The sequence below is a fragment of the Corvus cornix genome, chromosome Z, assembly GCF_000738735.6.
Source record: "Corvus cornix cornix isolate S_Up_H32 chromosome Z, ASM73873v5, whole genome shotgun sequence".
Taxonomy (NCBI): domain Eukaryota; kingdom Metazoa; phylum Chordata; class Aves; order Passeriformes; family Corvidae; genus Corvus; species Corvus cornix.
Window position 1 is genome coordinate 24,392,276 of NC_046357.1, and position 27,031 is coordinate 24,419,306.

Below are 27,031 nucleotides of genomic sequence, written 5' to 3' on the forward strand. Positions count from 1 at the left end.
TTCCTGGCTTTGTTCATGGCTGCCTAAGTTAATAATTCTCAGTTCTTCCTGTGATCATCAACAGGAAAACTGAGGGGAATGAAATCAAGTGGGCAAGCTTTAGATGTTAAATTAAAGCAATCCTCCTGGGAAAGAACACTTTAAAAAAAAAAAAAAAAACGGTAAAGCAACCATAAAAGCTTGCAGATAGTTACTACACCCGAGAAGTATTGAAGAAAAAGGATTTACCTATGCCTGGACATGCAGTTGCATTTATTCCATATGATTAAGAGTAAGCCCATGAATAAACACTTTTCTGAATTTTAGCCAGTAAAGGCAATTCTGCAAAATCATGAGCACTCTTCCACTGGTATGAACATGTCCATGAAGCTTTCAAACCGAACTTCCTGTTACCAGCATGCTTCTAAATGTCATACAGTCAATAGCATTTTGTTCAGAGTTGGTACTTTCTTAAACTGAACTGCATATTTACTAATTTAAAGAGTCAATTTCTAGTAATGCACTGCTTCAAAAAATGTCATTAAAAAATACCATCTCAACAATCCATGAGCCAATGCAGGCGTAGCTGAAGATCTTTCAATACTGATAAAAATGATCAATAGTTAACTCATGTAAGCGCAGTTAAGTATTGGGAGACAGCAAATGTTGATCAAAACCTAAAAAGCAGAACTCAATCTTGTCCAGATAAGAGGAACAAGAATTTACTTGAATCCAAGACAGAAACCGCTGAATCATTCTATAAAGGACTATGCATGCCTCAGAAAGAAAGGTGAAAAGTGCATTGTGATGAAGATACTGATATTCATCAGAAAGACCCCGGAGGAAAAAGAGGAGCCTTCCCCAGTGAGACCACTAGGGTACACCCCACGTGTGACACATACGCTAATGATATTAATGACTTCCGAGAACTAATTTGTATAACCCCTTCTATCCCTAGGAACCTGATGAATATTCATGAATCTGACCCCTAATACTGTGTTGTAGCAAGTGCCGTGTGTGTTCGGAGGAACGATCCCCCACGCACCCAGTGCCGAATAAAGCAAATACCCGCTTCTCTGACTCTGTCTCTGCAGTGTCTCTTCGCCTGGTTTGGGGTGATTCAATACCCTCCTTTTATATGATCCGTGTCTTTCACTAGGACACGATGTCTGTGGTCAAGTTTAATCGCAGGTGCAGGTGGTTGGGTGAGGAGGGAGGGAAGGGCAGCAATTCTCCATCCCCCTCATGCCACCCAAGCCCCTTGGGGCATCATCTGGGGTAGACAGCAGGAAGGTACCTGCCCTACCTTCCTGCTGTCTACCCTGTGGCTTCAAGAGGAGAAGATGACATATTCATTTTAAAGCAAACAAACAAATAGTAATAAAAAACCCCCAACAAATCACAGAATTGGTCAGTACATAACAGCATTTTCTAGCAGATAATCAAGATGTGATTCATTTAACAGAAGGCAGGCATTTGCATCTGGTCATTGGCACTGGCTGAGTGGTCAGGGAGAGGAGGAAGAGGAGGAGGAGGAGGAGGAGGAAGCAACAGAAGCGTTTCTGTGCTGTAGTTCATATAAAATACAAAACTGAGATAGGTCAGCTCAAAAGCACTTTCAATATGCTTTTCCCCTGTCAACCACAAAAATCATGTCAAGGAGGCATGATCAGAGGTGGTTCTCTCAATTTTGATGTGGTGAAATTAATTTGTTGTGTGCTTTGCTTTTTTTCATTGTGATCAATGGGGCACAAATTTTCCTTTGATTCTTCCCTCTGCCTCACTACTTCTAAACACCTTTGTATGAACAACTGTGTTGGCACAGGCCTAGTTGCCCGTGACATACATTAAAAGCAAGCCAGCCTGCTGCACACACAAGAGAAACTTCAAGCTGAAGAGCAGGCATTTAAAACTGAACCTGACTATTAATGAACTTTGCAAAAAGCCAACACATCACACACACACAAAAAAACATGCTGAAGAATTGCAGCAATGCAGGATGGTGTATTTAAGGGATGTGTGTGGCATTTGGGAACATGGTTTAGTGGTGGGCTTGGCAGGGCTGATTTAACCATTGCACTTGATGGTCTTAGAGGTGTTTCCCAGCCTCAATGATTCCGTGATGCTCCACAGGCTTAACAGAAGAGCCCACCATGTCCCGGAGGGCAGCAGAACTCAGATAGAAACTTCTTTGGAAGGGGTTTTTGGGGCAGGTCTGATATTGTACAGTGAACACACACAGAAAAACACAACTTTTGCCTCTACACAGAAAGCATGATTTTTTTTCAAATGAATGAATAAAAATATGGTTACAATAAATAAAAAAATAAAACAAACAAGGGCTACTACATCACATATGACACCAAACAGCTCCCTCTAACCAACAGAATCAGGAAGAACAAGCTATACATAACAAATCCTTGCCACATTATTCAATGAACTAACAAGAGTTCAGTGAGGAGAAGGAAAAAAAATGGCTCTATGTACTCAAGGTAGCAACGCACAAATAGGCACAAAGGAGTGCACCAAAATATGCTGAAATTCTGTGCTTCCCTTTGTGGCACTTAATAAACACCTAGAGATCACACAAGTACTTCAAAAGTTAAAAATTCCCATGCAATTTTTACCAAAGGCATTAGAAGTATAAACTGTTAAGCATATAAAGATAACCTTTCCACCTGACTATCTACCTTAAATTACATAGTAAGTTTTATAAACTGTAATATACAATATCCCCTCTTAAAATTTAAAATAGTTCTAGCAAAATATCAAATATTATGAGGCACTCTGCTGTAATTAAGTCTTTTTTGAAATGCAAGTGAAAAAAATGTCCTCAGCACAAGATCAGTCACATTTCTGGCAATGCAGGGCTGCTTATCTTTCTCATTTCCATGTATTTTGATGCTTTAACATAACATTAACGCTGGAATATAATTTGGAGACAACCTTCATGGCACAGTACATTTTTATTTCCCAACAAATGTTCTTCATTGGAGCATTCCCCGGGATTCTGCTTTTTGGCTGTGACCTACTCCGCGGCTTCTGAGTGACTTTGTTTTCCCATAGCTAATTCACCACCAATTTTGTACTTGTCAGCATAATAATCAGAGTCAAAGCTCACAGACAGATCTGGAGGATTCACATAAACGTTTCCATTGTCTATTGTGACCTTATGAATCCTTTGTTTTACTCCTTTTGATTGCCACTTTGGTGTTAGTGATGGCTCCAGAGGATTTATTCCTTCATACAATCCTTCTCCTGTTTCCAAGGTAATTTTAAACTTATGCCAAGGACAAACAATACATGCTTGTCCATCGATATCCTGCAGGAAGAAGAAGAAAAGATAGCAAGTCATCTTCTAGGACAAAATGTATGTTTGGTAATTTGGCTGTATGACTGTCTGCTATTATGTGTATATGACTGGGTTTTTTCAATATTATGTTCAGATAAAGGCATTAGAAAAAATCCATTAGAGCTTCCATATGACTCTATGCCTCTGCATTATTTTTATTTTGCTTACATACCTCTATTTCTCCTTGACATAAAGGGCCTCCTTCATCTGAAACATGGCAGAACACCATATTAATTTATGCAGCACACTTCATGCTTAACTCTAGCAACACTGAGATCACACAGGCAAATATCTTACGGTAGCAGCGAGAGTCCAGAGCATGAAATTTCCCCTCATGGTAGAAAACAACAATTTCTCTGCCATCGACTTTGGCTGTTATTCTTTGGGACTTCTTTATGTCCTCTTCCTTGCCAATGAATACAAGGCCATCTGGCTCCGCCTCAGCTCCTCCTGCACTTGAGCTGTGCCGATCCACATCCTTAAAACACACAGTACAAACAAATGAAAAAGTCACTTATAAAGCAGTTCACATTTGGATTTCTGTGGGCAGAGGGAGAAAAAGTTTCAGTGAAAGACTATCAGTGTGCAGATGTAGAAAAGCACAAGAGCTTGGTGATAAAGTTCACTCAGCATATTCTCTAACAGAACTATCAGGACAAGGAAAACCAGCTGTCGGAAACCTGATACCTGAGGCTGAGGCAAGATAAACTCTCAATCACTTTTCATTTACTCTGCACCTAAACCACCTTCACCCCTCAAAACCCATGTGCAAATAAATACAAGTATGGCAAATGTAAAATACTGTACAATTCAGGTACTCAATGGGTAGCATTTACATGCAAATCCGATACTCTTCACATAATATTATGGCTAGAAATATAAAGTGATTTAAGTCAATAAAAAATTATTCTGTGAAGGGGAGAAAATATTATTTATTAAGAAGCTGTATTCAGCCTGACATTTTTAGCAAATGTGCCTGCCTTTCCTTCCCTCCTCTTACATATTTCAAACATATAACGGACTCTCCCTCTCACAACAGAGAATATAAGCAGTTTTATCACAAAAGCAACCTTCCCATTAAATTTACTTACAATTAGCCACTGTGTTCCAGCTCTTCCTCAATTCCCAGTACAACCTCACTTCCTTAGAAAAATAAGGCTGAAACAGGTCTTTATAAACACAGAAAGGGGAACCGTGGGCTGGGTGGGGGGGATCTCTCTGTCTCCCTGGCTGCAGGGGTGTGCAGAGCCACAGAGAGCTGCACTGTACCTTTGGTCCACACCAGATTGCAACAGAGATGAGAAAGCAGATGAAGTAGTGGAGGCTGAGGATGATGAGGTCCAGCATCCCCTCTCTTCACGGTGTCTATCAGCACTGCCCTGCCTTGCTCCCATATGTCACAAGGTGCTTCGCAGCCCCTCTTTAAGTGCAAGCAGGAGGCAACGGGGCCAGCCCCAACAGCACCCTACAGCAGGACGTGTGGAGGCTCAGCGCGTCAGAAACCGGCTCTGCCAGGGCTGATAAGAACCGGGGACACGCTGGAGCTGGCCTGATAACAGAAGAGCAGAGCTTCCAGTTCCTCCTGCTGCTCTCCTCACCGTGAGCCCACGCCAGTGCTGCCTGCTCCCAAAATCCTGCTCAGTCACAGGTTACGTGGTGTGTCCTCAGGATCAGCAACTGCGTGCTTCCTCATAAACCACTGCGCTGGGAAGACTGGTTTAAGTGACAGTGTGGCATTTCCAAGACCAGTTGTTAACTGATCTGCACATGACCAACTGCTAAGACCAACTCCCTGCTTTCCAGTTCAAGGAACTACCACCCAGTCTTACCCAGAAAGAGAAACGTCACTGCCAGACTCACAGGGCGATCCACTCAGGCATTTACACTTAGTCTTTTTAGGAGATAAGCAAACTAACCTCAGGAACCAGAGTAGGAAATCCCCAAATTTTGCCATCACGTTTTGGCTGACTCTCCCTATAAACTTTCCACATTGGCAAAGATACTAAAATGCAGAAGTCTGTAGTTAAAAATGCTTTTATTAACACACCTCTAAAAACCCGTGTGTGTATAAATACATCTATAGAAACAGAAGCACACGCACACACAGGTATTTGTACACATACATGTATATGTGTGTGTCCCAACCGGTATCAGAGTAACACTTGTCACCTAACCTCCAGCTCATTTAGCCATGACATTTTACGGTCAGCTTGGATTTTTCGCACATAAATTATCCAGGCTCCCATTCTGAAGCCTGACTGAGACCATCAGCACATCGTGGACCCTGAATGGCTTAAACTGTGCAAGCAATCAGTAGCCAACAGCTTTCTTTCACAGCTGATACTTACACTCTTATCTACAAACAAGTGTGGACTAAGGACTACCTTGGCACATCAGGGGCCCTCCAAAAGAAAGCCCTCAAGGCAACTTTATTCCCTTAGATAAGCGGAAATGGGTCACATCAGCACCTCACAAGTTCCGTAGCAGAATCCCGAGCTACCGGAGCAGCACCAAGTCGAGGAAGTGAGCACACTTCAGGCAGCAAGAGGAAAGGTTATTTCAACGCATATACACAGTAAGATAGCCTTCTAACAGCTTTTTTCAGATATTTTCTTAAAAGTTTTTCTGCTTTTAATATTTTCTGAGTCACAGAAGACAGCACGCATAGAGTTGTCCCTGCTGCCAAGTGCCACCTGGTGGGAACGACAAAGAGGTTTGAGAGCAGCGGAAGGGTTCCCTCTCCAGCTGGAAACAGAGCTGAATTTGTGAATTGTGGCAATTCCTTGCTGCACCCTGCTCTGAATAATTTTTGCTATTCTGGATAAAAGGAAAAATACCCCTGCCGCCGGGGCCGTGGGCGATCGCCCGCCGCTCTCCCCGGCTCTCCTTGGGGGGATGCTCCGCCGGGGCGGCGCAGCCGACATGTGTATGTGTGTATACACACACACACACACACACATATGTATAGAGGTATATAAATACACACAAGCTTCCGCGGAGGCTCGGGTAGGGCCACCAGAGCAGCAGCAGCCCCGCTGCAGGTGGGAAGGGAGAGACAGAGGAGGGACCACTCACCCCGCGTCTTCAGCCGAACTGCCCCCGTCATCCCCTCGGAGCGGGCGCCGTCCTGCTGCTGATGCCCGTGTCTTTTATCTTAGCCTTGCCTGAGCTTGGGGCACATGGTTTTTATTTTAATTTTATTTTGCCCCCCCCCCCCCCCCCCCCAATGTTTTCATGTCAAACTTAGAGAAGCAGATAAGATCAGCAGGATGGCAGTTGCTACACAAGTTGACCGGACTTTATTCCCGTTCAGAGCCTGAGTTTTTGTCATCCTTACAAAGCCTTACCAGTATTTTGGTCGTATTTGTGGATTTTGGGATACCTCATTCAGAAATAAAATTGTCCAGCCCAGGAAATTACTCTCTTTTTCTGTTGTGTTGGTGGTGGTGGTGTTTTTTTTGTGGTTGCTGCTCTTTAAACCCACTAGAACAGTGTAGATGTGACCATTTCATTTCAAGCAGGCTGGTGCAATCCTTGCATTAGTTAATTGATGAGCTGCACAGACCGCATAGGGGACTATAACAGGCACACTGCGATGGGATGGATATGTTTAAAACACCCCTGCTTATGGTAAAAGTCTTCTAAAACATTGTTATAGTTATTCCTGCCTGGCATGTTTTAAGGCAGAGCAGTGAAGGAATATTGCTCTGAGACTGTACCCTCCTCATTTAGCTCTGTTGTTTTTTATGAAGTTTTCCCTGCACTCACTGAACCAGTAGAGTTTTTCTTTTTTTTTTCATTTTGACATTACAAATACAGCCAAACCTATACTTTTCTGTGATGTGAGAGTTCTGCTTCTGTGGGACCGGGCACAAGCAACGTGCAATGTTTACAGCTGGTTGTATATGTGTCATCAAAACCCTCAGCATGCTGATGACAGCTCATGCGTACGAAAATGATTGACAGACCAAAGCAGGTGACATCGAAAGCTCAGTGGCTGTTTTTAAAGTAATAATGGTGAGGCCTAAACCAACCCCTCTGCTGACAAAAAGGAGCTGTAAAGAACGTCCCAAAGGGACCTCTGCCAGCTTCCTGATCTTGTGCAGGATCACATCTACTTTGGTACCATTCCTGACAAATATTTTGAACTTAATTCCAGTAGCATAGTTTAGATAGCTTGGCAGGCTGTTTTCATGTTTAAACACTTGGAGTTTTTTTTTTTTTCCTCCAAATTGCTCATCAGAACAGCCCTGCCTGAAAACCAAAATAATTTCTTTTTCCTGCTCTTGGTGGCAGCATTTTCCACAAAGTGAAGGCTTTGTCACTGCAGAGGACTTCTCAAGGTTGCTCTGACAGCTGATACCTAATACAATTCACAGGTCCCTTATTTATGTTATTTTCCTTCAAGTGCTCTGATATGTTTATGCCCTTCTTAAAAGACAAAGTCACAAAGCAGAGACAATACCCTGAGCATTCACTGCAGTTAATAAAATAATTGCCTCTTGTGTCTTACAAACAGTACTCCTTTAAACCATACTCACAAGTCACTAATTTCCTTTTTCATCACATCATGTGGTTGGCTGATGCTGTTTCTGTTTCTGTAAAATTTCCAGGTATATAGTACTTTTTTCGAACTGTAAAAATGCAGCCTAGACAGTTTTTTGTTCACAGTTTTAGTGGTTTTCCCTTTCCCTTTTTTTTTTTTAACTAATCCATTATTATTTTACCTGATTGATTTCAGATAATTTTTCCAGCTAATCAAGACTCCTTTGGATTTTAGCTTATCCTCAAGAGCACTGGTAGCTCTCCCAGTGTGCATTTTCTCATGCTGAACAAGCAAAAAATTGCACACTCCTGCATTCAATTACTTCCCAAAAAAATACTAAACAGCACTACATTGAATTCTAGCAGACCAATTATATTATTTTGGAAAAAGCACAAAGTAAAACCCAAGAGATTTTTAAACTCATCATGTATGTAAGTATTTGATATAAGTAGTTGGAAGACAAAGCTACTCAGATTTTATATCCTATTTTCGAGTGGACAACTGGTTCAAAATATTTGAGAAGAGACAAGCAGATAACTATTTTGTTCCACTTTTAGAAAACCAGTGTAGAACAATACAGAAAAGCATTTTTCTCTGGATTTTACAGCTAGAAGTACAGTTTTACCTCCTGCTCCATGTTCTCTCCAGAAACTGCAGTTTACACGCTACAGTTCTGAAAGAGCAAGTTTTGCAGTCTGTATAGAAAAGAATGTTTTCCTCTTCAGTAGCTTGAAAGATCCCAGATAAACCTCCCACAGTGACTTCATCTAATGTTTAGTTTCACTAAGATTCATCTCCTACATGTTTTATCACAGGTCACTTCAGAAATTCCCTATTAACAGTGATTTCCATGTGTGTTTAGGTAATTTAATACCAGCCTTATTTCTTTGATTCTCTGTCTCATAATGAGGGCCTGCATACCCAAGGAAGTAAGAACTACATCCATTATTATATCTTATTATTATATTATGATGTATTATCATGCTTGCACAGATCAATGGTACATTTCCTATACAGAGTCTTTATCACATTTCTTCCACATGACCCTTCATAATGGAAGTTTCTCTGATAAGCTAATGAACCTGCCTCCCTTTCAGGTTTAATATTATTCCTGGATGCATTTGCACTATCATTTCTATAGTTGACTGTTAGGCATGACAGCTAGCAGAGATTATTTTTATCTAAACCACCTTTTTTTAACAACAAATAATTCTGTATCTAATCATTCCCTGTAGCTGTGTTGATGACAGTAACAGTAACAAGGAAATTGTTTTAAGCCCAGTGTCTCATAGAGCTGAAAAAAATATCACCTTCCACAAGAAAAAGATACATTCAAAAGATTCCTTCCAACTTCTGTACCAATGAGGGAGTGTGCAAATCCTGAGGAATCCTGGTTTCCAGTCCTAGAGGGTTGGCAATTCCCCTCTGTGCCACAGAAGGCAGAGCCCAAAGCCTTCAGCCCAGATTAATGTACAGTCACCAAGGAGATGCTCAAGTCTGGCTCCCAGTGAAGTGTGGAGGGGACCGAACAACCATAAAAAATGTCAAAAGGCAAGGACGCACCACAGGAAATCTGCTGTCATCACTTTTGTGTCATTTTTAGCATAAATATTAACAATTATTTCAACAGCAGCAAAACAGAACATCAGAACTCCTGACACTATATTCAGGGGGAAGGACTTTTGGCAGTGTCCACCTTATATATAATCAGTGGAAGTTTCTCCTTCCTGTGCCTACAACTCTACAGGAGCCCTTTGATTCTGTTAGGTACCTTTTTTTGTTGTTGTTTTTAAATAAAATGTGGAAGAGTAATTAAGTGTCTTTTAAATTATTTTATCATTCTAACATTGCTAAAAAGATAAGCTTATTTATTCAAGAATCTCGTATTAGAATGCAAGGAAATTTCTTTCAAATCAAGGAAAAAAAGTACTTTAAGTTCAGACCAATTTGCATTATCATTTTTATTTGTGAAGACCTTACTTCAAACTAGGAAGAATTCTGAATGCCCAATTAATTCTTTCTTCTAAACTGGCAATAATACGCTGCTAAGGAGGACTTCAAGAGCAACTTTACTGTTTAGTCTATGCAGAACAGCATTTCATCCATGCCCTAAAATTTTTCTCTCCTTCCAGCTCTGTTTTGCCAGTCTGTCCCTTTCACAACTATTTCCATAATTTCAGTCAACACTTGGTCCTCTTGTTAGTTTTTCAGTGAGTTCCTTAGTTAGTCCTTTAGTTCCTCTTGTACCTGCATCATGCCAGGTTTTACTGCAGTTACTTGGTCTCTGATTGCTTGTTGTGATTACTTTCCAGAGTGCTCTGCCTTCATCTTGCAAAAGCCTCACAAGTTATGCAGTTATTTGTCTCATAGACTGGGTAAGCAACATCTATATGATTTATTCCCAGGCCTTCTTTCCCCCCTCAAAGACCAGCCTATGAGCATTTTCTTTAAAAAATCAGAACAGTACCCACCCTGTAAGGCATCTGTCCCTGCACACACAGCATAATAAAATGCTTTCACTTTCCTCACTTTTTGCTCTGAGAACTCTCCTGTGCAATTCTTGGTGTACGATGAGTAATAATCTACTGGATGCACCTGTGCAACCACTTGGGCATTTTAATATCTTCAGAAGTTACCTAAAGGTAAGAAGAAATTACATCACTTTAGCAACTGAATTTAACTTATTTTTAAAAACCAACCAAACAAACCAAACAAAAAACCACCAGATGTGATTTAAAACCTTGTACCATAAATTTATAGTTTTTAATCTGTGGTCCAAGAAACACCAGGTGCTAATCTCTTTGGAGGCACTGCTACCTCCTCCATGTTTGCCCTCTACTTCCACTGGTACCAAGCTATTTTAAAAGATACCTGTAAAAATCAGCGGGAAACAAACCCTAGGATCCAGAAATGTGTGCTTTGCCAGCTCATGTCTTTTTTTAAGAGAGGAGTCACAGAATAATCTCCTGGAATTTTACTCTAGAGAAAGTACAGAAATACTGGCATAGCATCTCATTAACTGTAGCATAACTATAAACCATAAAAATTGGGCATTATGTGAGATTACAGAACAATGTGGAAATTCACTTAGTTTGGAAAGGTCTTCAGGACAGTGCAGGACAGGTCTTAACACCTTGATAAGAAGAATACATCAGACCAATTTTATAGTACTCTTCTATTTGTTTTTACAGGTGTCAATCCATTTAGTTATAAAGAAGTGTAAGATAATCCTGTTATTTTTCTATGGTAATTCAGGGCTATGAAAGAAGCCACATGCCCTGACAAAGTGCCAGCTTGTGCAAAATGCAGAGGACCATCTGCTCAACAACACAAGGTTTCACAAGCATATTGTGTTGGTACTCTGTTCCGTATTACCTTCCCAGCAGACTTATAATTCAAGTTCTTCATCGATGCATTCAAAAGACAGATTGATCTTTGTCGTTTTCAAAACACTCTTACACTCCAGAAGAATCAGCAAACGGTCAGTAAATGGTGGCATTCATCAGTAAATGGTGGTTCACATACCAGGAATGTGTAAGTAGTGGTGGAAAGGACCTCAGCAACCTATGGAGTTTATGTATTCATCCTGGGTTAAGGATGACAAAAATTTAACTCTGTGACTTGAAAACAAGGAATCCCAGCTTTCCAAGGCACATCTAACCTAGCAATTAGCACCTAGCAAGTTTTCTTTCATGTCCAAGCTAGATTTGCTTTTTGCAAATGTTTTCCCCCCATGCTCTCCCTGTCCCCACAAACTTCTCACCATTCCTTGTTGGGGTCCCTCCCCCGCCGTGTAGCCCTGGGAGAGGGGCCCTGAGGGCACAGACACGGGGTTTCCCTGCCCCTGCTCAGCCTCGTTCCCACTGGTTGGTTTGTGTTCCCTGCGCGGGCAGAAGGACCCTTGGTCCCGTGACTGGAACAGTTCCTGGGCAGAGCTCCGGCCATGCGGCTGGGGAAATAAACATCTCTGAAACATCTAGCAAGAATCTGTCTGTCCATATATATTTCCTTTCCACGGGACTCCTGGTTTGATATATGCGTGTTGCAGGATCCCCACTGCAACAAATGGTGGAGAATTGAGAGCAGAACGATCCCCGATCCCTAAGCGACTGATTTGTGTGAGTAAACCCTGGAAACTTTGGATTCCTCTTCTTGGTTTTGCTTTGCTATTCCATATCTAAACTATGGAGGAACCGTGGGAAGAGTCTTGGCTCTCAGAGCCGCATATGGACATTTATCTTAAACTTAAAATGATTCTTGAACAACGATTTGTAAATTTTAGCTTGATTCAAGCTCAAAAAGAACTGAAACACTTCCTGGCATGGTTGTTTAAGAACTTTTTCTATGTTTCTTGGGATTTAATTCTTACCAAGGGCTTTTGGAAAACCGTTTGGACACAGTTAATATTGGAGTCAAAATATATGCCGATGGAAGAATATTTTCGTGAATATTATTTAGTTACCGAGACTGTTGAGCAATGTCAGCTGTGTCCTGGCGAAGGGAAGCCTGGCACAGGGACCGTGCGGCCCAGGCCACGTGCACCGAGCGCTCTGCGAGCAGCAGCGAGGCAGTTCCCGCGCGCGGGCGGAGCCACGCGAGCCGCAGTGTCGGCGGCGGAGCGAGGCGCGGCAGGAGCAGCGGGACCCGGCGGTGCCCGCCCGGCCCAGCACAGCGCGTGGTGGAGCGAGCCCCGTGAATGCCCGGCCGAGAGAGGCGGCGCGCGGGCGGCGGCGGGCGGCGGTGGCGGTGGAGCAGAGCCGCGCCCAGCCGAGACGCGCGCTGGAGCAGGGCGCGGGGGGGTCGTCGCTCGGGGGCCCAGCCGAGACGTGGGTGCAGCGCCCGGCAGCGGCAGCGAAGCTGCGACCGGAGGAGGCGACGCACGGAGAATTGAGCGGCGCGGCGCGGCCCGGCCCGCGCAGCCCCGAACGCGACCCCGGGAAGAGCGCGCAGGCAAGAGCAGCCCCGACAATTCCAACACGGGAGCGACCGAAGGAGAGAGCAAAGACGCAGCGAGACAGAAAACAGCAGCCACTCGGAAAAAGGAAAAGATCATAGTAACTAAGACCTTAGGGATAGTAAAATGGTATAATGTTAAGCAAAATTATGGTTTTATAACAAGGTGTGACAACCAGCAAGACATATTCGTGCATAGAACTGCTATTAAAAAGAATAACCCTGAAAAATGCATCCCAAGCTTGGGAGATGGAGAAGTCGTGGAATTCAAAATTGTTCTAGGGAGAAAAGGGTTACAAGCATCACAGGTCACTGGGCCTGATGGTGTTCCTGTAAAAGGCAGTATATATGCTAAAAATCGTAGTCATGTTAGACAATATCTCCATTGTAAGTCCCCCCTACAGTCTCCCTTTCCTAATCCCACCTTTCCCTTTTACCCTATGTCCTGTTACCCCCAGTGTATTCCCAATCCGTTTTTTCATCCATGGTTTCCCTCACAAAACCATGCTTTTGCCAACTGTTTCCCCAAAAATCCCTTTCCAATGCCGAGTGGAGGATGAAAAGGGGGAGGGAAGAAGTTAAACCCTCTCCTGCCTCAGTTTCCCCACAAAGCATGCTCAGAGAGTTCTGTCTCCCTTCTGTCAGCCCTAAGATGTTCCACAGAATCTGATTGGACATTTAAAGACTCAGGAGGGTGGCTTGTTTTGTCTTGAAATGGTTCTTGTTATGTTTATCCAGTTGTTTTCATTCTCCTTTTATTAAAATAAAACGGGTGAGGTGTTGGGGTCCCTCCCCTGCCGTGTAGCCCTGGGAGAGGGGCCCTGAGGGCACAGACATGGGGTTTCCCTGCCCCTGCTCAGCCTCGTTCCCATTGGTTGGTTTGTGTTCCCTGCGCGGGCAGAAGGACCCTTGGTCCCGTGACTGGGACAGTTCCTCGGCAGAGCCCCGGCCATGCGGCTGGGGAAATAAACATCTCTGAAACAGCTAGCAAGAATCTGTCTGTCCATATATATTTCCTTTCCACGGGACTCCTGGTTTGATATATGCATGTTGCAGGATCCCCACTGCAACAATTCCTAGAAGAAAAGAACCCACAACCCGATTACAATGACATTCACATCTCTTAACCTTAATTTGTATATCCTTGTTTCCAAGTATTTCTGGTTTTATCGCACACAGAAAGTTTACAATTCTGCAGTGGAAAAGGTCATGATTTGCAAAAACTCCACTTTTTTTTTGTTATAAGTAAGCATAATTTTTTTTCAAAACTAATATTCAGTTCTTCAGCAGCAGAGAATGCTAATGCCTTTATGCAGTGAAAGCTGTTGTAAACCATTTGCATTTTTCTGGTAGATAGAAGCACCTGGAGAGACCACATGAGACAGAATAAAAAACATCTACTTCTTTGGAAGCATTATTTGTTAGCTTTTCATATAACAAGATTTTTTTGTGCTCTAGAAATGCTGAAAAGCTACAGTGGCACAGAAGAGGTTAAAAGAAAAGAGAGATTTCCATTGTGTCTTACTACTTCACATTGGAGGTTCGTATATTCACAATACATCTCAGACAGAATGATTACATAAAGCATCACTTACAACAAGCACCATACAGACTGTTCTAAACCATGAACTTCAGATCAAGACTGAAAAAAACAATTACAGCTATGTATAGCAACAATTTCCTTCTGTTTAATATCAGCAAAAAGCCTTCCTGGTACTGTGGGGCTTTAGGAGAACTTGAGGGGACGGGGTATAGGCAAAGAGGGGACATTTGAGCAGAGACCTCTGGTCCACATCTGCTTCTTCCCAGCTTCAGCCTCCCTCTCTCTTCTCCTCTGCCAACACTACCACATGTCTCCTCTCACTCCACCTTTGTCCTGAAGCAGAGATGTACTAAATATTGGAAGCATCCTTCCACCCCTGCTCAAAGAAAGCGTTTTGGTAGAAAAATTGTCCGTGTAGTACTTCACAAACTGACCATCCTCTGGGGGAAGTGCAGAGGGAGGTGCTGATCTCTTCTCCCTGGGATTCATGACAGGACCCATGGAAATGACTCAGATGTGTCAGGGCAGGTTCAGACTTCACATGAGGAAACATTTCTCTACCAGAGGGAGGCCAAACACTGGAACAGGCTTCCTTGAGAGGCGTCAGTGTTCCAGAGGCATTTGGACAATGTCTTTAATGTGGCTTTAACTTTGTGTCATCCCTGAAGGGGTCAGGGAGCTGGAATTGATGACAGCTGTAGGTCCCTTTCAAATGAAATACTCTAGTCTAGTCTAGTCTAGTCCAGTCTAGTGTCTAGTCTCTAATCTCTAATTTCTTTCCTCTATTCTAATTTAACAGCAGACAATTTGCATGGAGGTGCTCAGGTCATTTTTCTTCCCCAGGCACCACCCTGTAGCAATCGAAGTCGAGTGCTAGTGTTTCAGCAGGCTGTACCTTTTCCTGCTGGAGAAGGTCAGGTTGAGTATGAAGAGGGTAAGTGACAAACCAGCTCGGCTTGGCTGCTGTGACGGCAAGCAGAAATCACCCAGACAATGACAAATTTGTTCTCACATCACCTCCCTGTGCCTTTGCTTCCCCCTTTTACACTGAAGCCTGTGGGAGCACAGCAGGGGTTTGGCAGAGCCTTTGAGGAGTTGTTAGAACAGACGGGGCCAAGGGAGCCTTGAACACCAGGACAAGCAGCAACCAACTGGCTTCTTTTTGTGACCATGAGATTTCCCCCATGGGATCTCTATGGTGATGATCACCCTCAGATTGATGGTGTCCCAAACGCAAGGGAATATGGTGGCTGATTATTGTGTAAAGTGTTGCAAAGCCCTTGGGAATAAAAAATTAAATAAATCAGACCAGGAAAAGTCTCTTCCCTGCTTGCCTAAGGTGAGTAATTTGAACGGAAGTGAGAAAAACATCATTTTTCCCATTATCAGCTCCACACAAGGTGGATAATGGGTTTGTTCTGGGCGTATGCTGGGGCTTTTAATAAAAGTCCTCCCAAATAACTCTCAGGCTGCTATTCAACTGCAAGAAATACTTATGATCATCCTCATTGTTTTTATTATTTTTACACCACCACCATTACCATCACAATTACCCATCAAAACATCTGATAGCTCAATTGTAGAAGATCCCAAAGGACACGACAGAAAGAAATATCCAATTTCCAATTATCCTGTTGGAGCTGAAATGCTCTCATTATGATCAGGCCTGTTCTACGACACCTGAGAGACTGAACCCTTATGAGAGATGCTGTCAGATAAACACTGGCAAAGCACTTGAAGGGAGGTGATTCTCCCACTGAAATCTGCAATGTTTTTTAAATAAGAAAATGCCTTTTTTTTTCCTTTCCTGTTTTTTTTTTTTTTTTAATTCTGTATCTGTTTTTAAAATAACCATTTGAAACAAAAGCCATATTTAACATAATTGTCCTATATTAAACATTAGACATCGGTCAAAGCATTAGATGCGTAAGTTTCTTTCTGTCTTCATCTTTTCCAGAATATAGATCAAACAATGTAAGTCTTTCTCTCCGTTCCTTACTCTGTTTTTGTTGTAGCTTAGGAGATATATTTCCAAATTTACACTTCAGGTTTTACTATTTGAATTTTCTGTAATAATCTGTGAGAGTACAAATCCCCCCCATCAAAAATTAAGTAGAGCAAACATGAAAAATTTACAGTCTGTGTTGCTATTGCTTCCATCACACACATTTCCCCAGGGGCAGGCACTCATCCAAGTGAGAATTTACAAAGGATACTGCACAGAATTTGACTTCGTAAGGTCTCGTAGAGAACCCAGAAAACAGTTAAGCACACTAAAATTTTGCTCCACAGTAGGAAATAGTTCTTGTAAATTACTGAAATGTTTTAAGATTACAGTTACAATGACACTGTTTCCAATATTTTAACCTTACAGCAGTAGCACTTCACTACCTCACTAACCACCCTTCCATCACTCTTTATTTCATAGTTAAGGTAATTTTCTTTACCCTTTATTGCAGCTGGTGGAGGGGGGTCAGTGGCTCCGACCCAGGAAGAGGTGACCGGTCCAGGGAGATGGTCCCGAAAGGAATCGCCTTCCCGAGGTCCGGTGTCTTCCCTCAGCTGCTGCCAGGAGGGCCCTTGCAGAGGCTGTCAGCTCTTTAGTGATATCAGCTCGTGATTCCAGCTCAGCTCTGCAGGGCAGCCTCCAGGCCAAGCCAGACCAGAGAGAGACGAGAGGCTCGTGTGGCTGGTTCCGCACGAAGGTAGCTTTATTGTGGGTCCCCTCTGGCGAAGGGGAGAGCCAGGGACGAGAACCCTCTCTGAGCCACAGGGGCCCATTGGGCTTGCTTTTATAGGGATACAGGGGATCAGTAAAGGACCAATGGGTTACAGAGGATCTGGGATGGGTACAGGCCAATGGGTTACGAAGAAATCTGCATAGGGTCTCCTAAAGGATTGTGGGTCTGTCTTTTCTCACTATGACCAACGTGGTTCCCTTTCCAGGGAGTCCTGCTGGGCGATTGTGAAATCTCTTATCTCAGCAGAGATCCTTCCAGGGCAGTGGCTGGGCATACCCCACAACCCTTTAGAGTTCATACCAAGGAATGCACTCAGTAGAAAAAATTGCCTCCATTTGCTTTTTGACAGCAAATGTTCTTGGACAACACAGCATTGTAGAGAAAATAATTTCATTTAGCATCAATAGAGCTAACCATGGCATCCCAGCAGCTGGAATCAGCTGGTACCCAAGTTTGCCAAAAGACTAATGGCCTGATGTGGTACACAACTATAAATGGCAACTGGAACAAGCACTCAGTAGGACAAGCTGGAAGTAAAGCTGTAATCTGCAGGAGGAACTTGGAAAAGGGACTTGGAGCTGAAACATCTTGTGAGAAAGTACACAACTGACACATCATCCTGTCAACTACATGCTCACGAGTTTCTCCAACACAGATATGCTTTGTTTGAAAGACTGTACACCGCTGTTACTGGGTAGGCAACATGTCTATGCAGTGAAAGTAGCTTCTTGAACAGCCTGAGAATATGAAAAATCTGCAGCCTATGTCTGGAGACCCACTCTCCAAGAACCGTGTAGGACTTCATGGTTTTGAGGGACCTGAGGCAGTACCCTAATTCTGAGCAGCACTAGCAAGCACATGTCATCCAGGAACTCAAGCTGCATTGCAAGCAGAGCCTGCCATCACTTGGTTAACCTCAAGAAAATTTAGGAGCTGAATTGCCAACCAGCACTTCCCACCAGCAAGCACTGTGAGAAGCACAGACCCTGATGTGACACAGCAGCAGAAAGTGGGTTGCTCAAGACACAGGTCACTGCACTGGAGGCCAGACACAGCCCAATCTTCTTCCCTGAAAAGGAAAACTTTGTCCTGCTTGTCTAAACAGGTGAGAGGCTTCCACAGGGTGCACCATCCACCACTAAGGCAGGCACACTTACAAGTGAAAGCCCAGACCTTTGAACAGCCCCCAGGAGTTGAAGCACTTTATTTTTCCAGAAAAAACTGGTAGTTTCAACAGCACCCAACACTTCCTGTTCTCTACCAGTAATATAATCAAAATGGTTAATCTGTCTTTGAAATAATACCATGGAGTTTATGTTGGATTCCACAGTAAGGAAGGCTCGGGTGAGGCAGAGAAACCGAGGCTTTCCCTTTCCTGTGAGTAAAGCAGGTCCAATACCCTGGGTGAACAGAGAGAAGAGTGGGGGAGAAATGGTAAAAGATTTGCTGTCTTTAGCTGTTCACAAGGGGATATACTAAGTATTTGGAAATGAAAAAAATCTTCTCTACCTGTCTTGATAGGCGTTGGATTTATTGATAAAAATTTATGAATAAATCACTTCATTCATAATAAAGTAATAAAGCTACTAGAAATTCATAAAAGCATAGCTACTGGTTCCTGTATCCTTTTAGCTGGGTGTATCTGGAACTGTAGTGGTTTTTATAATTAATAAAAGCCTGGGTCAATCAATATGTGAGGCTCAACATCCTAACTCAGTCAAATTTTTCATCTGTGATTACAGGAATTGTCCATCCCATCCCTAACGTTCTTGGGACACACCACGGCAAGGATAACAGCATTTACCGACCTTCCTTTCCCTGCTGCTTTCCAAGCCGACGGAAGAGGGTTCATCCCACACAGCGTCTCTGTTCCAGGAGCGGCTGCCGTGCCCCTCTGCGGGTACCTCACCCGACCGCGGGTGCAGCGGTGCCTGACCGCTGCCAAACGTCTGATGCAAGGGCGGAGCACATTCCCGGGAACAAAGCCGAGTTCGGTTTGGAACTCAAGGGTACCAAACCCCCCCGGGAAGCCCTCGCGGCCACATCCTCGCTGCCACAACCTTGGCGGTCCCCGCCGCGATTCCTCGCTCCCCGCCGGGACGCGGGCGCTCCCCGGGCGCTTATCAGGAGCCACAGGCGGCCAGCAAGGAGCCCCGTGTCCCCGGACTACAGCTCCCAGCGTGTCCCGGGGCGACGCGAACTACATCTCCCGCCGTGCCCGGGCGGGTGCTGTTGCGGTGTCCCTTGTCGCGGTGGGTGACAGTGCGGCTCAGGCTGGACAGGGGCCACGGCGGGGTGCGCTTGTGATGGCCGAGGCGTCTGTGCCTTCTTGGGACGCAAATTTCCCTCCAGGAGCTGCTGATCAATGTACGTTGGAGAGATTTTTCCCAATATTTTTAGGGCTCCGAGGGAACAGTTCTAATTCGCTCTCCTCATTTTTCCTTTCATTACTATTGATCTACTAATTTGTCTTTGATTTATCACTGGGCCCTTCTGCTACTCTTTATCTTTTGCGTTTCAGCTGCTGAAAGGTTTTTTTTTCTTCTTCAGCTCGTCGCTTTTCCTGTCTCTTTCAATGCCGACGCTGCCACTGTGATTTCTCAGCCCATTTAGGCAGTTTTGACCGTGGCGTTTCTCAGGCTCATTTGAGGCAAAATAGTTAGATATACACCAAAACAGAGCATGGTTATTATGACAGAGTTCAAAAGTGTGAATGCCTCTTTGGTGTGTCCTTAAATACCTACACTTTTTCGCTCCCTGGCTGCATTTGGAAGTGGGGTTTGCCTTAAGTGTGTGTGAAGGGAGAGGAGCACCATGGGGCACCAACAGACTGGCCATGGAAAAGGCTGGCAGGAAACCCCTGGTCCCCAGGATTCACTCCATCACGTCCTGTGTAAAATGCCTCTTGAACACAGTTCACTGCTTAGCAATTCCTCTTTAAAAAGAGGCTACGTGCAGGGTGTCTTCCTAACTGATGTGCCTGTCCTATAACACATCTTCCCTTATTTAAATTTATCCTAAGCCTTAACAAAGCTTTCATTCTGGGGTGACTATTTTGTATAATTTAGCTGCTTGGAATACTGACTGGATCCTACGTTGGAGCTAAACTTAAGCACTTTTAAACCATATTATTGTTTTCCAGCAGTTCTTGGTGTGTCTGTATTTTGGGATTTTTAACTGTGTTTAAAATACTCTCTGTGCAATTATAGTAGGATATAAACAATATTTTGAGTTAACTATATCTTTTTATAAGAACTGATTTTATGTCATTTTTACTTAGTATCCATAATGTCAAATAAGGCAGTGGGGACAACATTAAAGAGACGACTGGAGATGCCATACGAAATAAAGAATTTAAGGAAGCCTCAAAACACTGCAAGATAATTATTTTATTATAGTAATATTTAATTATAATTATATCATAATTAATAATTATATATGATATAATTATATACAATACAATAGCATATATTGTATAATTATATCGTATTGTATTACAATTAATATAATTATTTTAATATAGTAATAATTTTTGCACATTTTGTTTGTTGTTCCTACCCTTACAGCTGTAAAGTAATGCAGAGTGTGGAGTACCTTATTGACATAATGGTTGAAATCAGCTTTCAGGTTTCATTTTCATAACTTCATTGATCATTCATGTCCGTTGACCACAGGTGAACTTTTATGCCCCTTCCTTTTGCATTTGTTTATATGTGGTGGTAAGAATATGAAGTGTAGAATGATCATGTTAAAAATCCATTTCTAATCTAGACCTCAGAGGGGGGCTTAGATTGTTGAGCTCCAGGTATGATTACTGACAGAACAGTCCAGATATTAAACATTTTCTGTCAGGAAAAGCTGAATTTATGATTTTTTTCCCAAGAATTGCTTATCTTCTAGTGTTACCTGTTTGCATAGTTTCACTAAACTATAAAGACAGAATGCAAGCCATAGATATATAAGATACATTTCATTCATTATTTCACTTAAAACTGTGTAATTTTAGGCAGTCTTGAAGTAAGACAAAAATATCTACCATTCTTGGTTATTCATTGACCCAGCAGCTGCTGGTTTAGAGCAACCTGATCAGGCCAAAAGAGAGTATAAGAAGGGTATTGATCTTGAACCAAACCAGTTACTGTCTGTTATGGTCCAGATCCACTTTTTCTCTCCCTGAAAAGTGTAAATACAGAGTGGAATACAGGAACAAAGTAGAGGTGAGACTTGGATCGTGTTTTCTCGAGGCCCTTAGTTCTGTGGTAGCTTCAAAGAAGCTGAGGTTTGTGTTACTTTTGTGCCCAATGTAAAACCATGGTGAACTTTAGTTTCAGTGTATTTAAGTTTGTATTTATTGTTTAGACAGCAGTGAAGCTTACAAGGGAAAACATGAATTGAAACAAATACAGGCAATTCGTCCATGCTTGGAAATTTCTCTGCTTGTAGCTGAAGAAATACTTGACAATGCTTCTCTACTTTAACTAGTTTGTCTAGTTGATCTTATCTTATTTTTCCAGCTTTCAGCATGAAGTGGATTGTTACTGAATTTTGCTCTTGTTCCTTAAAAGCAATACATTTATAACAGCCATGTGCTGGTGCATGACAGCCTGTTGCAGTATATGGTTAACACATTCATTTGTGTGTCATTTGGAGGTTTATGACACATAAGGTTGCATATTAAGTCTGTCTCTGGTAGCAACAACCTCTGTTTTTCTAAGGGGCTTAGTATTTTCAATATAAATACCTTTTTAAAATTGTAATTGTTGGTGCCTGATTTAAAGGTGCCTGATACTGAAATTCCCCAGTTTTGCATTTATATTCTGCCTTTTTGTTACTCTACAAAACAGTATGATGCTAGGATCTAGGTCTTTCATGGCATGACAATGTGCTTTGTATATTGTTTGATGTGCAGGCAGGATTATGTAATATATACAGGTTTCACACAGTTGTTGGTAATTAGCTCAGGAAGTGAGGAAAGTTTTCACTTAAAATAAGAGGACTCAGAAGGCTGTGCAGAAGTATCAAGGTAGATTCTGCTCAGTGATTACTACACTTGACTTCATAGAAGGTAATGGAATAACTTTTGTCGACAGAATTTGTTCTCATGATACCTAACCTTTAACACTAAATCTTGCCTTTTTTTTTTTTTTTAATAGTAAGGTGATCATCAAATTCCTATGAGAAGTCCAACCATCCAACGAAACAGATGTCAAAGGAGACTTAGCAGACCAAAAGCTCTTGGAACTCTATGAAAAGCAAAGGATATTGAGCACCAAAGTTCACTCTTAGGATTTATAATTCAGTGGATGCCTTTGCTGATACACTGATTAGGCATTATTTTTAAAAAGGCCTTGTCACACTGGTGTGTCAAGATGCTGTAACTGTATAAGGTTTCTTGTTCCTGTCCATTTCAATAGAGCAAATACTGGAATAATTGTGCTTGAGGTTAGTAGTTAAGAGAGTTCTGTTATCCTTTGTCCTCTGACTAAAGTCAGTGCCTTTAAGCATTTAGGTCTGCTGGTTCATTGTCTGCATTAATTAGTAGGCTTGCTAGAATATATGTCATCCTATTCATAGAGGTACAGTTCTAAACAAATCTGACTCTCAGTTACCACTGTAACTGACTGGAGCGTTCGATTTGTTTCCTTAATTTTACTTTTTTTCAGAAAGAAGAGCAAAACCTCTTGAAGCATTTTTTTTTCTTTTTAGTCAGTTAGAGCATCAATGAGCAAAACTTTTAGGGTAATCAGTAGTATTTTTTTGGCAGTTGAACCTATTAATAATTATTGGTTAGAAATTGAAAGCCATTTTTGTATTTTCTGGAAAACTTAGCGTGTTTGTGTGTGGTTTTCTTCCTCTTTTGTAGTTGTGACAAGTAGAAATTATGTACGTACGAAGCTTGTGGAAGTATATCAACAAGAAAAGAAATACTTAGAGGTAGGTTGAGTACTTTAGTATCTCTCTTCTAAGAAGAATGTATTTTTTATCAGAACTACCTGGTTTTCATCACAGAATCCCCATTTTTTTGTGCCACAGACCACTTAAGATCTCCTCACGGACCACAACGAGGAAGAATTGATTTTAGCTATAGTCCTTTCTTTGCCACTGTGTAAGATTTGGACAATCCATTAAACTGACAGAACAGGACAAAGAATGTTATTCCACAGAGAGGGTGCAACATCATGCTTTTTAATTCCTAGAAGTCAAGCATGGTCCCAAGTGCACATTTACATGCAGTGTGTGTGAGTCAGGTGTCCTTTGCCCCACTTGGCAAGTTCTAGGAGCCCGGCTAGCCCTCACAGGTCTGGTGATTCCTTCCTCAGCTGACCCTGAAGCTTCATCCCAGAAGGGAAGGTGGGATTCCTACACAACCTGAACTCAATTGCCTGTGCTTTGTGTACTGCAGTTCCACGCAGATGATGAGGACAGGCAAAGCTGCCACAGGGCAACGCTAGCTTTGACCCACCCAGCAATCCCCAAGTCCCTGTCAGCACGGCCTTGCAGAAATAATCATTTTACCACGAGGTGGAGCTGTTAACTGCAGTTAATGAGGGTCCTGTTTCCGCTTTTTCAGTTTGTTGATCTTTTCCACACTGGAATTTCAGTATGGGCTGCTGCTGCTCTCCTCTTTCTGTTCATAGTGCTGGAGAACAAATAAAGCTTTCATTTTTTCTTCAAAAAATTTTATCCGAGGGCTGTCTGGGTCTGCTTTTACTTTTGATTTCATGCAAGAGCCAGAGTTGGAATTTGCACTCTTGAGGTCACCTCCTTATGTACTGCAAGGTGGACAGGTCCCACACAATGCCCTGGGATTTGTTATGGCTTCAGCTGGAAAGCAGGAAAATATGGCTTGTTATTTTAAATGATAATTCATTGTCCAGCTGAATGTTGACAGTAGTTAGAAAAAATGCATCAGACTTCCAGTTCTTTAAAGAGTGATAGAGTGGTTAATTTGACCCTATTGACAGGTGGCTGAAACACATCAGAAACTCACAAAAATGAAACACGAGGAAGGTGCAGAAAAAGCAGAGTGTCATCATCTTTGAAAGGAGACGCTCGGGTTACTCAAAGAGAGGACACGGAACCAGGTTATATAAGACTTGACAACAGTGTTTCTGACTACTACTTATCTAGATACATATATAGGTACAGTGTAGCAAGACTTGAAACGGAGAGTTATAAGTGTTGATAATCCTGTGGCTATTTGCTCATTAAGGCTCATTGGCGCTAAACTTCTCAGGGAAACTGGGTGATTTGACCGTCTGCCCTCCCCTGCTGTGCCGTCTCTGTGCCCTCTGGCCATGCTGGGGTCCGTGCTGGCAGCGGGCCCGGGCCGAGCAGCGCTTTCAGCCCCAGGTCCCGGCTGGCCGCAGCTGACGGGAGCGGCGGGAACCGCCGGTGGCACCGGGCACCGTCCCCCTCAGGGGCCGCGGGGCTCAAGGCACCGGGGAGCCGCTGGAGGGCCGGGAAGGCGGAGGGCACCGGGGCTGCCGCAGGGACAGCGCCGCCCAAGGCCCCGCGCTGCTGAGCTGCTGCTGGTGCCTACGGCACTGAGAGGACGGTGAGGCGGTGGGGGCTGAGGGGAAGCAGCGGAGCTCTGCGGGAGCTGAGGGCGATGGTGGGGGCTGAGAGGACAGGGAAAAGGCACGGGCTGAGAGGGCTGGCGGGGCTCAGGGCACCCCGGACACTAAGGGCGATGGCAGTACTGGGGGGCCGATGGGCTTGGAGGTTCTGAAGGGACTGGGGGCCTGCGGGGGTGCTGAGGCTCTGGCGGGGCTGAGGGCACGCTGGAAGCGACTCAGGGTTGCCTTTGCTTCCTAGATCTCCGTCTGCTCGACGTTTCCAGAAGGGCAGCTCTGTGCAGGACGAAGCCACCCCGGGGAGAAATGGGGGCCGGGGGGAAACGGACCGGGCACGTTCTCTTTGTATCTTGTCCTTGCTGTGCCTGGATATGGTTACGTCTCTGTCTGTCTTGAGCTCTATTTCAGTACATATCAAATTGTGTAGTGATACTGCTCTATGTCCTACGTTATAGGGGTATGGAAGTGCCGATGGGTACTTTGGTATTTGTACAATTATGGATTGGTGCCTGCTATGTATAACCATTTTTATATAGAAGTCAATATATTTACAGACCACAGATGGTTATGTTCATTTATGTATGAATTTCTATGTAAACCTGTGTCATGTTGTAGAGTTTTGTTCTAGCCCTGTGGGTGTTTAGAGAGTGCACTGGATGTTTCTGTCTTTCTCTGCATACCTGGATCTGTATGGGTGCCCCTTTGGAACCTGTCAAGGCATTTGTCCATGTGAACTGAAAGTGATCTTTGTATCTTGCTATGGAGTCAGCAAAGATGTAACCACCTAGACTAAGCTTGTAAGAGAACCTGTTGATTGTACTGAAGAGGCACGGGCAGAGCAAGCTGGAATTAATCTCCTTTTTCAGCTCCGGCTGGCTTTGGTGCACTTCTCTCTAGGCAGTGCCGCTGTAGCAATGGGCAATCAGTGAAACATTGAAACTGAAAGGGGTGTTGACCTGTGTCATGGGGAGCAATGAGCAGATTTCCGCCTTAGGATCCAGGAGGGTTTGGGCAAGGAGTGGTGATGGGGGCTGGGGGAAAATAGGCAGGAACGCCCTGCCCATCCCCCAGTTGTGTAAAGGTGAGGGAAGAAAGTGTCCAAGGGTTTAGGTAGGCAGCAGAGCCACACTGCATTCAGGGAGAAGGCGCTGCAGGGGCCTGCTAAGGAAAGCTCCAATTGCCATTGGGAAAGTGGGCAAAGGAAAGGAAGCCCCAGTGCAAGAGGGCATCTCGCTTCTTTCAGGACAGCCCAACCCAAAGTGCTCTGTGCTTCTAGGCCTTTCCTGTGTCCTGTTTTCAGCTTTGAGCATGGGGAAATCACCTGCCCATCAAGAGGCACCCTTGACTTTTAGCCTTGGCCTCCAGAGCCAGAGGCAGCCTCCTGCCGCCGGGTGAGCGCCGTGAATGCAGCAAATGTGGTGCCTGAGAAGGTCGGCTACGGGCTCTCCAGCAGTGGAGGGCAGAGCACAAGCCCGTCTGACGCACACGTGCCGTCAGCACTCGGAAGAGATGGGACATCCTAATGCAAACTGGGAGCCTTTGGACAGCCTTGACTTGCACTTAGGCGAATGCAAAGGAGCAGCGCTGGATGGATCGTGGGCAAAAGTGATGTGGCTTTTCCCCCTGAGCTGTGCAGGCCTTGGGGAGAGGTTGCCTGGTTGCAAGGTGCAGGCCTGCCCACCCTGTGCTGTCCTCTGCGGGTGCTGTTGCCAGTGAGTGGTGTGGCTGATGGGCTGAGTTCTTGCCTTCTAGCCCCTAGAATCAAGAGCCAAACAAGACAGAGATGATCCAAAGCAGTTCCTGTTTCCTGACGCTCCTCCAGGTGCACTTCTGGCCAAGTGCACACGTGACACAAGGCTTTGACACTTGGATGAGTTTGGCAAAGTAGCGTCATTGACAAGAATGCCCAAGTACAAGTCCAGCTAATGAAGTCATTCCCTCTCTTGCTTCGGAGCCTGACTGAAGGCCCCCCTTGCTTCTAGCCCCTCACTGGGTATGTCTAAATACATGGGACAGTGAGATGGCCTTGATTCACCGAAGCAGCAAGATTCCAACAGGATTGCAGGAATGTGTTTGTACACACATGTGTGTAATGGGGTAGGAGAAGTACTGCAGTTAGCTAAGAAACTCTAAACTGAGACAACAATCATCTACAAGCTACAACTAGATGAGAACTAAATCAAACCAAAACTCTTCTGGCATCAGAGTGTTCCCTCAGACAGTGGGCAGAGGGCACGCAAGTGGCGGGGGAGGTTGGTGCTGCTGCCGTGCAGAGGGACCATGAGGGGCTGGAGAAGGGGGCAGGCAGGAAGCTGCTGCAGCTGAAGGGGCAGCACAAGA

General features: G+C 43.8%; 2 protein-coding genes across 2 annotated transcripts in view; one reads left to right on the top strand and one right to left on the bottom strand.

Annotated features, from left to right (window-relative positions):
* Positions 1 to 1,988: 1,988 nt before the first annotated feature.
* Positions 1,989 to 5,450, bottom strand: RFESD (Rieske Fe-S domain containing). The gene is made up of 4 exons (XM_010413127.4): positions 4,601 to 5,450; positions 3,629 to 3,809; positions 3,504 to 3,538; positions 1,989 to 3,301 (listed from the first exon to the last, which is right to left on the bottom strand). Exons 1-4 carry the CDS (start codon positions 4,676 to 4,678, stop codon positions 3,008 to 3,010), a joined length of 588 nt encoding a protein of 195 aa, XP_010411429.1. The 5' UTR covers positions 4,679 to 5,450; the 3' UTR covers positions 1,989 to 3,007.
* Positions 5,451 to 17,529: 12,079 nt separating this feature from the next.
* LOC109146432 overlaps positions 17,530 to 27,031 on the top strand; it is a 1,056,471-nt gene continuing 1,046,969 nt past the window's right edge. The window contains exons 1-2 of the mRNA XM_039566994.1: positions 17,530 to 17,712; positions 18,857 to 19,481. Coding sequence (XP_039422928.1) covers positions 17,530 to 17,712; positions 18,857 to 19,481 — 808 coding nt within the window. The remainder of the gene's footprint in view (positions 17,713 to 18,856; positions 19,482 to 27,031) is intronic.

Bases quoted from the DNA above. Each gene is read 5' to 3' on its own strand.
- RFESD (XM_010413127.4), bottom strand. From the start codon at position 4,678: ATGCTGGACCTCATCATCCTCAGCCTCCACTACTTCATCTGCTTTCTC. The intron at 3,539-3,628 runs GTAAGATATTTG...GCCATGTTTCAG, and splicing joins TCTGGACTCTCGCTGCTACC to ATGAAGGAGGCCCTTTATGT. The intron at 3,302-3,503 runs GTATGTAAGCAA...TTCTTCCTGCAG, and splicing joins TATGTCAAGGAGAAATAGAG to GATATCGATGGACAAGCATG.